This window comes from Bos taurus, chromosome 19 (genome assembly GCF_002263795.3).
Source record: "Bos taurus isolate L1 Dominette 01449 registration number 42190680 breed Hereford chromosome 19, ARS-UCD2.0, whole genome shotgun sequence".
Lineage (NCBI taxonomy): Eukaryota > Metazoa > Chordata > Mammalia > Artiodactyla > Bovidae > Bos > Bos taurus.
The window spans coordinates 35,038,035-35,052,584 of NC_037346.1; the positions used below are offsets into that span (position 1 = coordinate 35,038,035).

The 14,550-nt window shown below is 51.8% G+C and overlaps 1 protein-coding gene across 13 annotated transcripts in view; it reads right to left on the minus strand.

Moving 5' to 3' along the window:
• Nucleotides 1-4,516, minus strand: part of MPRIP (myosin phosphatase Rho interacting protein) — a 92,889-nt gene extending 88,373 nt beyond the window's left edge. For all 13 annotated transcript variants that reach the window (XR_009491540.1, XR_009491539.1, XM_024980263.1 and 10 more), the window contains exon 1: nucleotides 4,107-4,516. Coding sequence is in view for 11 of the 13 variants with exons in the window: in XM_024980263.1 (XP_024836031.1) it covers nucleotides 4,107-4,229 (123 nt within the window). In the remaining 2 variants the exon portion in view is untranslated. The remainder of the gene's footprint in view (nucleotides 1-4,106) is intronic.
• Nucleotides 4,517-14,550: the final 10,034 nt, after the last annotated feature.

A 14,550-nucleotide genomic window follows, 5' to 3' on the forward strand; every position in this document is an offset into this window, starting at 1 on the left:
TCTAAGAAAGTCACAGAAGAGAAATGATGAACTGACTGGTGAAATGATTCACAAGGACAGCAAGGCCTGGTCTACCCACCTCCATGTCTGGGATTGCTACCCCAATGCCCCAGAGGCCCCAGCGGCCCCAGCACTGGAGTACGAGCGCAGCAAGGGGCAGAATTAGACTAGGGGGCTGAGGGAAGACACAGGAGGGCTGAAGAGCTAGGAAAGACCAAGACCAACCTCCTCTTTCTCCTGGAGAGAGACAACCCAGCCAAGGTCCCAAAACAGTGCTAGACCAGGGACCAGAACTGAAGTTTGGTGATTTCTTTCACAAACAGCCGTGCTTAATGGTGCACAAGTCAGCTGGAGAGGGAGACATCCAGCCAACAGCCCCAGGAACCCAGGCTGGCACGAGGACCCGGAAGCCAAGACCCCTCAGTTCCAGACCTGCTGCTCCCACTGACCAACAAGCCTCCCCCCTCTCGTTTCACTCTACACAGCCTCATGAGCAACTCCATTCACTTCTATGGCATCAGAATTCCCACCGGGCCTCAACCCCTCCTCCAGCTCTAAACAACTACCTAAGCAGGTGATTCCACCTAAGGACCATATTGGACCTCCACCTCCTTGAAGTCACATGTACTGCTTTTTTTACTCGGGAATTCCCTACTCCCCCAAATCTACTCCAAATCTGCTATTCTCAACTGCCGTTAAAGGTACTTTTACCCAATCAGGTTTCCTCAATTCCCACCTCTGATCGACTACCAATGTCTTGTTCCCAGTGTCAGCACTGACCTGGAGAAGACCTTTACAGACATTTACCTGGACTTCTTCAAGAGCATCTATTACAGCTTCTGCCTTTAGCCAGAATTATTATCTTCCTACAACACAAACCCAATGGGTTAAAAAGCTAAGCACAGGTAATTCTCTGGAGGTCCAGTGGTTAGGACACCATGCTCCTTTCACTGCCAAGGGCCCAGGTTCGATCCCCCCGTCAGAGAACTAAGATTCCCACAAGCCACACAGTGTGGCCAAAAAACACAAACAAAGTTAAGCATAAAAATAATATTTGCTTACTTATATTAGAGAAAATATTAGAGGCTATTCTATAATGCTGGAAATAAAACCTTTATAAGCATGACATTAAAACTACAAACTATAAAGGAAAACATGGAAACCTAACTGCATTCATATTTAAAACTACCATATAAAGGCTTCCCAGGTGGCTCAGAAGGTAAAGAATCTGCCCGCAGTGTGGGAGACCCCGGTTCAATCCCTGTCCCGGAAGATCCCCTGGAGAAAGATATGGCAACCCATTCTAGTATTCTTGCCTGGAGAGTTCCATGGACAGAGAAGCCTGGCAGGCTACATACAGTCCATGAGGTCACAGAGTCAGACACAACTGAGCGACTAACACACACATGTAAAAAGAGGAAAACACCTTACATTCACTTAAACACAGTATATAACAGGTACTGCAACCGCTGAGCCTGCGTGCTGTAGAAGCCTGCACGCCACAAGACGACCCAGGTACCAAATTAGTATGTAGAGTGGGAGTCAGCAAACCATGGCTCCAGGCCAATCCTCCCAACTGCCTGTTTTTGTAAATGAAGTTTTACTGGAAACAGCCATACCCCTTAGGTTACATCTTGTCTATAGCAGCTTCACACAGCGGCTTTTGTTGTACAGTGGCAGAGCTCCATAGTAGCCACAGAGGTCTATGGCCCACAAGGCTGAAATATTTACTATCTGACCTTTTACAGAAAGTTTGTGGACTCCTGACCTAGAATATATACAGAAAACTCCCACAACTCAATGGGATGAGGGGTTGGGGGGGACTAACCTGATAGAGAAATGGGGAAATAATATGAAAATCCACAAAAGAAACAAAATATACCCAACAAATATTATTAAAAGAGGCTTAACCTCACTGGTAACTTGGGAAATTATTATAGAACTAAATCATTTGATAATACCCAGTCGTGGCAATGATAAGATATACAGTCTTTTCCGGAAGACAATTTGATGATTACCTGGAAAAAATATATGTATGTATTTAATATATTTTATATCAATTCACTCATTCTATTTTTACAGATCTTCCCCCAGAGAAATACTTGCACTTGTGCGTGTGCAGGTGCGCACACACATACCCAAAAGCAGTTAGAAAGCTGTTCATTGAAGCATTCACTATCTGTAACAACTAAACCAGTAAGGAACCTTGCTGCCCAGCAATAAGGTAATGGTTAAACTATGGTACATCCCGGACAATACAAAATGCAAAACAAGTTTGGTATACTGATATGTATGACCATGAAAATGGCTACAAGACATCATCAAGAAGAGAGAAAAAAAATTATGTGGCAGAGCAAAAATGCACACAGTTTAGGTTAAAAAAGATTTTTTCACTGTACTTGACTCCGTGTGTATGCAGAGAAATGCATAGGAGAACAACTAACGGATAAACGCCTTAAAGAGGAGGTAGCCTCGATGATCCCTAATCTATCTTCCAGCCTTGACGGTCTAAAATAAGCCCGGGGCGGGAGGGGCAACAGGAAGCAAGGACTTGGGGAAGACTGATGGGAACCGATTGGCTGAGGTTTCCTAATGGAGCCATGAGGATGGGGTGGAGGGGGGGGCCGGATGCAGGGAGCAGCAGCTAAGGCTGTTGGCAACCGCCCTAAGTCTCCCTCCTCTTTTCAAGAGCAGTTTCTTCCTGAAAGATCCCAGGAGGTAGAAGCCTGGCGTAATCCCTCCAGGCACAAATAACCCAATCATTTCAGAAACTACCATTCCACTTGTGCCTGGGAGGGCCCAGGCCTATTTCAAAACCTACAGTTCAACTGTGAATACACTGCAAGATTAAGGTACTTTTAAATTTGCAACATCCACCCACGAATCCAATTAATAATCAGCATTTTTTAAACAGATACATTTCAAATATGCAGATTTCATTCCAGTTCAACTAAGCTTAAGAATCAGAAAACAAGCCCTTTGAGGTGTAAACACTCAATTTAAGCAGCTGTCTAGAATAACTAGAAAACTCTCAGAATAACCCTTGCCAAGACCAGAAACTTTCTAAATTCAAGTTTACTGTTCTGCAGGTGATTCTTGTTTGTTTTTTAAGCTGTAAAAGGAAAAAGTTTACTAAGGTATCACGCCGCTTTTCATAACAGCCTGGTGAGGGAAGATTCCTGCTCCCAATTTATGGAGAAGGAAATGAAACTATACCGAGCAAACGGACTTGTTCAAGGTCACACACTTGCCAGTGACAGCAAGCCTAAGAAGCTCGGTCTCCTGAGTCCTGGTCCAGGACCCTCATCGTCACAGGAACTGCTTCCCCGGGCGAGGAGTCCGGTGGAGAGAAGGGCATGTCCCTTAGAAGCCCACTCACCACCGGGAGTGGGCCCTGAGGTCCTGACGCTCTGACTCTGCCGCCCCGGGTGTGGAGTCTCGGTAACGGGAGTCTTTTCCTGGCCGCTGGGGACGGCGGCGGGTCCCGTGCCGTCATCCCTGCCAGGCCACCCACTCCGCAGCGAGAGAAACGGCCCACCCCGGCCACTGGAAAGCGGTGAGCCGGTGGAAGGAGCCGCCGCGACGAGGTCAGCTCCCAACCCCGCGCAGAGAGACCAGGGAGACCTCGAGGAGATGGGGGCCGGGGAGAGGCCGCGTGGGGGCACGACGGCCCAGGAAGCGGGAGTGCTCCCGCCGGGCCGCAGAGCCCAGCTCCGGAGGCCGGCCGTCCCAGTAACCCCGCCCGGGCACGCGGGACGGCCCGGCGCCGCGCTGTGGGCGGGTTTCCGCCGCCGAAGCCTGCGAAGCCCCCCGGGGACGAGGGACGCGGCCGGGAGCTGCGACTCTGGGGGCGGGGAGGCCGCGAGCCCCTCCTGCCGGCGGCCCGGGGTCGCGTCCGGAGCGAGACCCGGACCCAGGCCGCCCCCGCCCGGAGCCACCGGCGAGAGATGGCGGGGCGCGGAGCCGGACGGCCGCAAGCGGCCCCGCGCTTTGTTCCCCGCGCTCGGCCGGGCGCCCCGAGCCGCCGAAACGCATGAGTCACCGGGCAGCGAGCGGAGGGCGCCGCTCGTCCCGCGGGCGCCGCTTTGTCCGCCCCGCCCGCTCACCTGCGTCAGGTCTTCGTCGTTAAGCAGATGCGACTCGCGGGGCTTGAAGCAGTTCTGACACTTGCTCTTGTTGAAGATGTTGGCCTGGAATTTCCTGCACGGGTTCTCCTTGGCCGCCGACATGGCCGGGCGCGGGCTCAGGCCGGGCGCCGCCGCATCCCCGGCCGCCGCCTCCAGCCGCGCACGCAGGCCAGAGCCTCAGAGAGCGCGCGGCCCTAGCCGCCCGCCCGCGCCGCCGCCGCCGCCGCCGCCCGCCGACCCCGGGCCCATGGACGCGGCCTCGCGCGCCCGCTCCCGCTCCCACTGCCCCGCCGGTCCCCGCGCTTGGTGCCCGCGCAGCCCTCGGCGCCCGCAGCCGTAGCGAAGGGGAGCGGAGCGCCGGGCGCACTCCAGGGCGGCGGGCGCGCGCGAGGAGGCGACGGGCCAGCGCGCGGGGCGGGGCAGCGCGCGGGGCGGGCCCGCGTCCCGGCGCGATCGGCGCCTCGTCGGACCAATGGCAGCTCCACCTCCCGGCTAACAAAGAAACCCTCTAGCCAATGGGAGTCGGGGGAGGGACAGCAGGCGGCCTGGCGCAAGGTAACTTGTGTGTAGGCGGAGGAAGGCGGGGAGTGGTGGGGCGTTCAGGCTTGGTGGACGGGCGCGCGGCCGCCGGGCCTGACAGCTGCGGGGGCGGAGCCTGAAGGCGGGGCGGGGCCTGTGGGAGGGGCGGGGAAGAGAGGGGCCTACCGGCCGGCTCCACAAACAGCTCCTGCAACCTCGCGGTCGCGCGCCCACGCGGAGAGGATTAGTTTGACACCCACTGGGCGCGGGCCCCGCGTGGCGGTCAGTAAGGCTCCATACAGTTCCAAGTACTTGATATGCGCGAGGCTCACAGCCTCCCCATCCACATTTTACGTGGGCGGATACTAAGGAGCGGAGAAGTTAACGAGAGGGAGGTAGGGTTTCGAGGGGGTGACTAAGAGGCGTCAGCCTGGAAGAGCTGTCAGTTCTATTGCGGGAGATTAGTGAGGGCTGACGCGATGCCAGCTACTGAGCCAGGCATTCCTGCCCCCATGACGTGCTGGAGGAAATTAAGGCCCGAAGTCACTGGGGGAGGGAGGGGTCGCTGTGCTAGGCGGGCCAACTCCCTCTCCAGTCGTCCACTCTCCAGCCTCCTAACCAAAAGACCGCTTGGCGAAGACTGTAAAGGGGGCGCAGGCGAAGGCTCAGCAGCCCAGAGAGGGGGCTCCTCGGGGAGATCAGGGGTGGCTTCAGGGAAGAGGGAAAATCCAAGCAGAAGGTGAGAGGTTGGGAGGGCATGGGGTAAGGGAGGAAGGAGCCGGACGGGATGGGGCTGGCAGCCTGGACCTCGGGTTTCAAGCTCCGACGGGTAAAGGTCATTCTGCTGGCAGTCAGGAGTCCACCACCGGAGTTTTCAAACAGGGGGGTGAGCCAACTCGCCTCACAGAGGAGGTGACACCGAAGCATGTGTTAGTGGCGGGGACAGCAGCTGTTGCTTAGGGAATGGAAGGTTTCAGAAGCAGCAGATGCTTCCAGGGCTGTGTACTTTTCCACTGAGCATCCGATGAACATCGCAGGGAGGTGGATTTCAAGTCAGTGTAAGACAATACTTCCCTCCAAAGGGAGCTGAAGAAAGGTGGATCCACGATCCACATCCTGTGGCCACCTGAGGGGAAAGGCCAGCTCTTGACCTTGGGCAAGTGCCGTCCCCTGCCGGCTGCCTCAATTACCTCATCTACAAAACTGGCATGATGGTGTGCTTGTTGTGAGCATTACATGACACAATCCTTATAAAATATTTAGCATAATGTGTCAAAATGTTAATTGGTGAATCTAGGCAAAGGGTGTTTATTGTCCTATCCTTGTAATATTTCTGTTGGTTTACATTTTTGCAAAGTAAAATAATGTGTGTGTGGCGGGGGACAGAGAGAGGTGCACAGAATCCTCAGAAACTGACACCAATGCTGGCCTCTGGGGAGAGAGCTGGGTGGTGAGAAGTGACCTACTTTTAATTTTCACTGTGAGCCCTTTTGTTTCTTTGGATTTGGTATTATGTGGTATCCCTGGGTTGGGAAGATCCCCCAGAGAAGGGAATGGCTACCCACCCCAGTATTCTTGCCCGGAGAATTCCATGGACAGAGGAGCCTGGCGGGTTATAGTCCGTGGGGTCACAGAGTCGAACACGACTGAGCGACTAACTTTCGCTTCACAACTTGTTTTAAAGTAATTTTTAAAGTCTTACCCATGCCTGAAGGCCAACTCAAAGGCTCCTGCCCTTAAGAAAATGCTTGGGGGACTCTGCTGATGGTCCAGGGGTTAAGACTCCACACTTCCACTTCAGTAGGCACTGTTCCATCTCTGGATTGGGAACTAAGATCCTGCATGCTACGTGGGGTGACCAAAAAATTTAAAAAAGTGAAAAAGAAAATGCCTGGCATGTTCAGCTCTAGTTGGCACACACATGTGGCACCTGCCTTGAATGGAAAGGGTCTGCAGCTGGGCAGAAGATGTGTGATTCAAGCCACCTGGGAGGAGCTCACACTGAGCAAGCAGAGACAGATAAGAGCAGAGGGCACAGAGACAGTCAACCTGGGCTGTTGTGAGGGTCCAGACAAGGGGACCCAGCTGTGTGCGTGCAGCTTCTGGGAGGGCTGCTTGGAGGAGGCAGTGCTAGGGCTGAGACATGAGCTGAGTAAGAACCAGCCAGGATGAGGCAGAAGGCGAGCATTCCAGACAGAAGTAGGGCAGAGTCAAGAGTGATCCGGAAAGAGCGAGCAGACCGTGCTCACAGAACTTCAGCCCTTGCAGAATGGACACCTGTTACCATAGGTTATAGCCCGGCCTCTTCAGGGAGATGGTTGTTGATGTTTATTATCATCATTTTATCTCCATTTTACAGAAAACACACATGAGACTCGGGGCATTTAAAGAACTTGCCTGTGGTTACAACACATACCCTCTAAGAGAGGATTCAAACGCACACAGGCTTCAAACGACCCCAGAGCTTCCTGGGCAGCTGGGAACCAGTAAGTGATGTTGTTAGACTGAACACTTAAGAAGGGCTGCTTGCCTGAGAATGAAGCAGAGGAGGAGACTGGAAACATAACCGATCGGAAACTACTGCCACAGCCCAGGTAGTGGCCTGAACTAGGACAGAGTCAGGGGGAGATGATCAGAATGAATTCGGGAATATTCAAGAGGGAATCAGGTATACTTAACCCTCTAAGTGCTGTCCTCCAGACAGGACCAGACCATGGCACCATGCGAGCAGCACTGGGTTAGGAGTCCTGCTCCATTTCCCCAGAGCTTCCCTGCCTGGCACAGAGTAGGCACTTACGAAGTGAATGGACGAAAACTGTCTGTCCCATCTCACTGCTGTGTCTCCCACACCAGAGTATAATACCCATGCACACAGGGCATCTTATCACCTTGGCTTGTTTCTGGGATCCTAGAACAGCACCTGGGACCACACCAAATACTGCGCGTGAATGCTCTTTGGGCTGTCCACTCACAATCTGTCCACTGCAGACATCTCTATGGATGATGTAAAGCTCAGGCAAGCAATGACGAGGCAGTGCTCTTCACGTGGGCTCCAAATGCAGACAGGGGCATCTCCCTGCTCTGCGCCCCAACACCATCCTATAAGGGAGCAGGACTCATGGACATGCACACACACACATACATACACATACATACACATCACACACACATGCGTATACATGTACACACATATACACACAAACACACGTATATACACATACACAAGCACATACACAAATGCACACACGAATACATATACACATGTGCACACATACACACGTGCACGTATGTACACATATACACATGCATGTATGTACACACTCGTGCATACACGCACACGCACACACACACACATGTGCATGTACCCACTCTCAGATTCAGTGACAGAAGCTCAGGGTAGAGACACACCTAGAGGGAAACCACCCTTTGATCTCGGCTCACCGTGGATGAGTCTCTTTTGCCCTGAACCGCATGTGAGTGGAATCTGCACTGTGTCTGGCTTTCCTCACTCAGCTGTGGGTCTGCAGATCCCGCGTTGTCATGCATGTCAGTGCCTCGTGTGTTCTCAACGCTGCCTCAGAGTCCGCTGATTGGATTGCCCTGAAAATGCTCTCGGTCTGGTTCATGGTGAGTAACTCACATAGGAACATCCTTGGCCTGACTCTGGCCGAGGAAAGCACTTGCTTTGTAGGATCCACCCAAGAAGAGTTAGTTTGGTGAGAGTGTATCTCAGGTAACAGGAAACTGACAAACAGTTCTCCAACCTGGGGGCTGGTTATCCTCTCCCCTTTGCTTTAAACTTGGTAATGAGATTCACCAAGGACCACGCTGCCCCTCCAGCTCATGGGCCCCCTCGGAGATGCTGGACCTGGGCCCAGCAGCACTCAGGAAGCTATGCTGTAGGTGCTATGCTGGGCCTGCCTGATCTTTGGGAAAATTTTTGAAACAGTGGTGGAGCTGGGGTTCTTCAATCTTAAGGGATTTAAAAAACACCTACTCTGGGCCCCTACACCCACATATTCTTATTTAATTAGCCTCTGGAAAAACTCCTTGAGGGGTTGCTGTCAGGGCAGGGGGGTGCGGCCCACTGGTTCAGGCAGAGTGGGAGTAACAAGCCAAGAGGTTGCCAGCCTAGGAGGGCCCAGGAGGTCATGTGGCTGCATGAAAACACCCATCTGACCCAGCTCATGACCGACTCTGCTTTACTGCCTCTTGCGGTTCTGTGAGCTGACTGGGCCTGGCTCTGCTAGGTCTCACAAGAGCACAGTGAGACAGTGTTCAGGCTGAGGCCTTCCCTTTCCATCTCTGTCCCATGGCCTCTCCCCACAGCTCAGGGATCCCCAAAGTCCGGGAGGGAGGAGGCAGAACCAGCAGGGATCTCCCACCCTGGCACCAGGTCCACCATCCCTCCATCTTCCGAGTCAGTGTCACTGCCCAGCCCCAGCACCGCCCCAGGGCCTGCATCCCCGGGAGTGCTTCCTTGGGCCCCTGAGACTGGCTGCCACAAACAGTGTCTGCTTCATAGGTTACTGTGAGGATGAAATATATTAATACACAGGACGTGTCTAGTTTGATACTTGTGACAGTAGTTGCTTAGAAGCTTTCTGCTTTTACTGTTGTGCCTAGAACCCCTGTGCTGGGATTGGCAAGCTTCTTCTCTAGACAGCCAGCTAGTAAATGTTTTAGGTTTTACAGACCACATGGTCTCTGACACAAGTACCCACTCAACTGTTGTTCCAGGGAGGCTTCATAGGCAATACATAAATGCATGAGTGAGGTGGGGTTCCAATAAAACTTTATTTACACTAACAAGTAGAGGGCCAAGTTTGCCCTCTCCCTTGAGTCCCCTCTTTTCCTATCGGTCGGGCCTCCCTGTCGTGGCCAGTCTCTCAGGAAGGTGGGTCTCCCTGGTCCTGGACTAGCCCCTGTCAGCCATCATGTCGAATCATATGGTTCTGTGGCCATGGAACGCTGTCAGGGTGCTCCATGCTGGGTTCTGTGTTCTCTCACATATAATCTCACTAAACGCAAATCAGTTCCCACAGCACCAAGTGGTGCCTGGTGGGACTTCTTGGTACCCCCTCATCTTCCAGTAGTCCCCTCCAAAGCCACCCCAAATGACCTATACTTCAAATGTTGCAAACCCATCTTGCTGGCCCCTCCCTGCTTGCCGCTTGGGGTTAGTATTACTTCCAGTTTACAGATGAGGAAACTGAGGCACAGGGAGGTCAAGGACCTCATTCAAGGTGGTAGAACCAGTAAATAGTGAGGCTGAACTCAGACGTGTGCAGTCCATTTATAACCAGTGCTTTACACTATGCAGCCAAGGGTGCTGTGGGCAGGTGGGCCCCGACCTTCCCTGGGGCTCAGGTGCGCTGCCCTCGGAGGAGGTCAGAGGAGCGTGTAGGCTCCTTCTAACCTGATTCCCACAGGCACCAAATGACCACAGTCCTCAGATACAACAGGACCTGGGCAGATAAAGTCCAGCAGGAGGGAAATTTAGCTGTTCTATTAAAATTTTCAGCATGCACACCCTCTGACCTAGTGAGTCCTCTGGGAAGACAGGTGTGGAACTGCTCACACTGGTGCACAAAGGTATGTCATGGACAAGGATGCTCAAGGCATCATTGTTCTCGAGAATAGAAACATGGAAACGCTCCAGCTGGCCACCTCTGGGAGATCTGATAAATAAATGATAGTTTTTTGATATAGGGGAGTGCCATGAAGCCAGTAAGGAGTGAGAGGGTCAGAGTGGTCAGCCTTCTGCAATGTAAGGTGAAGTCTAAAAACTGGTTGGGGGGTGAGGTGGGAGGGAGGCTCAAGAGGGAGAGGATATATATAGTTACGATTGATTCCCATTGTTGTACAGCAGAAACCAACATAGCATTGTAAAGCAATTATCCTCCAATTAAAAAAAAAAAGTAAATGTAGGAAGAAAGCGTAGGGGTATGTCATGCAGTCAGTTATTAAAAAATGTTATGTTTTTACTTGAAAATAAAAGAGCTGGTGGGAGGGACTTCCCTGGTGGTCCAGATGCCCCATTCCCAATGCAGGAGACGCAGGTTCCAGCCCTGGTTTGGGAAGATCCCACGTTCTGTGGAGTAACTAAGCATGTGGGCCACAACTGCAGAGCCCAAACTCTATAGAGCTTGTACGGCACAACAAAAGAAGCCACCGCTATGAGAAACCCACGCATCATAACTAGAGAAAGCCCTCGTATAGCAACGAAGACCCAATGCAGTCAAAAATAAATTAATTATTTAAAAAGAAAAGAAAAGTTAATAAAGGAGTCAATGTCATCTCAAATAAACCTTTTAAAAAAAAAGCTAATGGGAAAATGGTGTGTGTTGTGCTGATTCCTGCCTTAAGTGTATATAGATAGATAGATAGAGATAGAAAATATATCCACACACAGCATTTGCACAGAGAAAGTCTAAAGGCACAGACACCAAACTTGACATTAACCTTGGGAGGTACAAGAGTGGGAACTCTCAGATAAGCTACAGATTTAGAGTGTACAAACATTTGGTTTTTATTAATATAGAGAATCCTGTGATGAAGGTTGGTATTCCCATTCCCAGCTCCACAGTCACCAGCTCAGGATGAGTCTCCTTTTAGGCACCCTCCTCCCCTCCCATATTATATTAGAGCAGAACCCCCACTCATACCATTTCTTCCATAAACACTTCACTGTGTGCAAAGATCACACCCAGGCATACCTTGGAGGCACTGTGGGTTTGGTTCCAGACCATTACAATAAAATGAATATTGCAGTAAAGCAAGGTGCACACACACACACACACAAATTTCAACATGTGTCTCTGAAAGATAAGGACTATTTTTTTTTAAAGCAGCCACAACACCATGATCGCACCTAAAAATATAATAATTCTTTAACATCATCTAATGTCCAGTAAGTCATTTCTAGTTATCTCATAGAAACATGAATTCTTTTCATAACAATAATAATAAAGGTTGAAACAGAAAAGAAAGCCTGTCCAGAGGGCAGGCTGGTACAATCCTCCTGGAGGTTTGTTTAGTGACACTTATCAAAGACTTAAAAATGTGCTTATCTTTGGCCCAGCAATCCCGACCCACGAATTTATTCCAGGAAAACAAGATGAAAGAGGGAGGCAGACGCCGTTTTGCCGGGTGTGCCGCGCCTGTCACAGAGAGGCTGCTTGGAAAATATTTGTTGAATGTGAGGTTGAGCTTCAGTGTCGTTCTCTGCTGCTTTGTTTGTAAAAGGAAAAACTGAAAGCAACAGAACTGAAAGACGCTAGGGTCCCAGCTCAATAAACAAGGGCAGATCCATAATGGAATGTGGCCCCGTCATTGAGCTGGTTGTGATAATACTCAAAGATGCTCCCATTTCCTCGAGTGCGGCCCAACGTCCCGGTGGGCAGCCCAGGCTCGGGTAGGGAAGGGGGACCGTCATATGTCACGGTGGAAAAGCCCAGCAGACTCTCCCCCTGGACATCAGCTGTGATGGATCACACAGACCTCAGGTGCCCAGATGTGATGCAGTGAGACGGATCTCCCCCCAAAACCGCCACCCTAGTCACATCACGAGAAAACATCAGACAAACCCAAATGAACCTGCATTCTACAAAATGCGTGCTTCAAAACTGTCAAGGTTGTGGAACAGGAGGAGAGGAAGCAGCTTGGCCTGAACCCCAAGTGGGATCCCGGACGGGGTCTGGGAATAGGAGAAGGACAGCTGGGGAAGAACTAGCAAAATCCTGATGAAGCTCCTGGTTTAGTGAATGATAATTTACTAACGTTAATGTTTTAGTTTTGGCAAACGTGCCATGGTTTAGTAGGGGAGGTTCGCATTCGGGGAGGCTGGGTGAAGTGTGGACAGGAGCAGAGTGTGCTCTCCCGGCTACAAAGCTAAGTCGTTTCAAAAAGTAGAGTATTTTAAGGCAGCGGAAGGTAGGTATTTCTTAGCATAGGGACGGGTACATGATACATTAAAGGGGGAATCTGTGTCTAGGCTCATATAGTTTTTGCTGAATGACTCCAGTTTTGTAATAAGTCACCAACCAAGTGTGTGTATATACATGAATGGAGGTATATGCAAAATACACGCACAAACACGTGGGAAAACAATGTCTGGGTGCAGACTCCCATGGCTGCAGGCCCGGGGCTGGGGAGAGGTGCCACTGTCCTTCTGAAATGGGCAGCGGCCTCTTGGTTCCAACCAGTCGTCCTGCAGGACGTGGAACCAGTCCTGATGGATCTTCTCATTTTTCAGAAGAAATCGAAATCCAGGCTGTTACCAAAGTCTCTAGGGCCCACTCAGCTGTGGGGAGAGGGCCTCCAGGGTCACGTGGCCAAGGAGAAGAGGGCTGGGGAGCCGAGAGGCCTGCAAGCTGGGTGCCAGCAGCGCCATCCCGCCTCGCCCCCCTCTACACCTGGGCCTGGAAGACAGCCAGCTGTCGAGGGGGTTAGAGGCGGGGCATGCCACTCTCCCAGCCTCACCCATGAACACAGCCAGGATGGGGCAGAGGTTTACTCACCGCCCACGTGCCCAGGTTCTGACCCTCTGGTTCGGCAGGTCACTCTATGTGCGTGCGTGTGAGTGATGGATCCAGCATCCCCTCGGGCGTCCATGTCTGTGTGTATCTGGGGGGTCTGGCCATCTTTGAGGGTGTACGTAGGCATGGCCATGTTATGTATTGGTGTGTTACCACGAGTGTACACTACTCGTGTATGCTACACGAGTATTGGCATGTCACCCACAGTCCACAACTCTGTGCGTGTGTGTTGTACAGAAGCACACGTCTATGTCTCTGCTGTACACGTGTGAGACAAGGCTCCATGTTGATGTGTGTCTGTGGGCAGCTGCCCTGTCTGGCTGGCCCTGAGGCCTCCATATCGGTGCTTCCATGGGACTGCCTGTGTGTCTGCACTGTGTATGCATACAAGTGTGCATGTGTGTGTTTGTGTCTATGTGTCTGCTCTGATCGGTTGAGTTGTGTTTGCTTGTATGTCTGTTGTATGTCTGGGCATCTCAGGCATGTCCATGCCTCTGTGTATGTTACTGTATGTAGTTGTGTGTTGTGTCCACTGAGTGTACATATGTGTGCATGTATGTGGGAGTGCTGGGATCAAGGCTCAGAGTTTGGGCCATTCAGTCAGCACCAGCTTCTCAATTCCCTGGTTCCTGCAAGTCCCTACGTAGGGTCTAAGCAGCCCCACGAGCACCCAAGTCCCAGCCACAGGGTGAGAAGGTCAAGGGCAGGCCAGCTGCAGAGTCCAGGCTCGGAGCTTCAGGAGTCCACTCCTTTGTGTACACACGATGCAGCCACCAGCCTGGCTCAGCATGGCTCCTGGGGGCCCCTTGACTTTGCCCTTCAGAGAGTATTTTACCTAAAACACAGCCCCCAAAAGTACTGCCTGAAGGTAATTTGTTTACAGGTGAGCAGGGGTGTGGGCTGGGGGAGGGGTTAGAGATTGAGGTGATGGGTGAACGGGAACAGCTGGATTGAGTAACAGGTGCAGGAATCCTCAGAGCCCCAGAGTTTTACAGATGAGGACACTGAGCCCAGAGAGGGCAAGATCCTGGCCTGAGGACACACAGCAAGTCCCCAGCAGGACTAGCATTTCCTTTAAAGAGCCCGGTATCCCAGGGTTCACAGCCCGTAGGAGTGACTCATTCATTTAACAAACATGTATTGATGGAGACTTTCCTGATGGTCCAGTGGCTAAGACACTGTGCTCCCAATGCAGGGGGCACAGGTTCAATTCCTGGTCAGGGGACTAGATCTCATATGCTACAACTAAGAGTTCACTAAGACCCAGCACAGCCAAATAAATATAAATATATTAAAAACACGTATTGAGCACCTACTGAAGCCAGGCTCAGTTCTGAGCCCTGGGGATACAGGCACAGACAAGA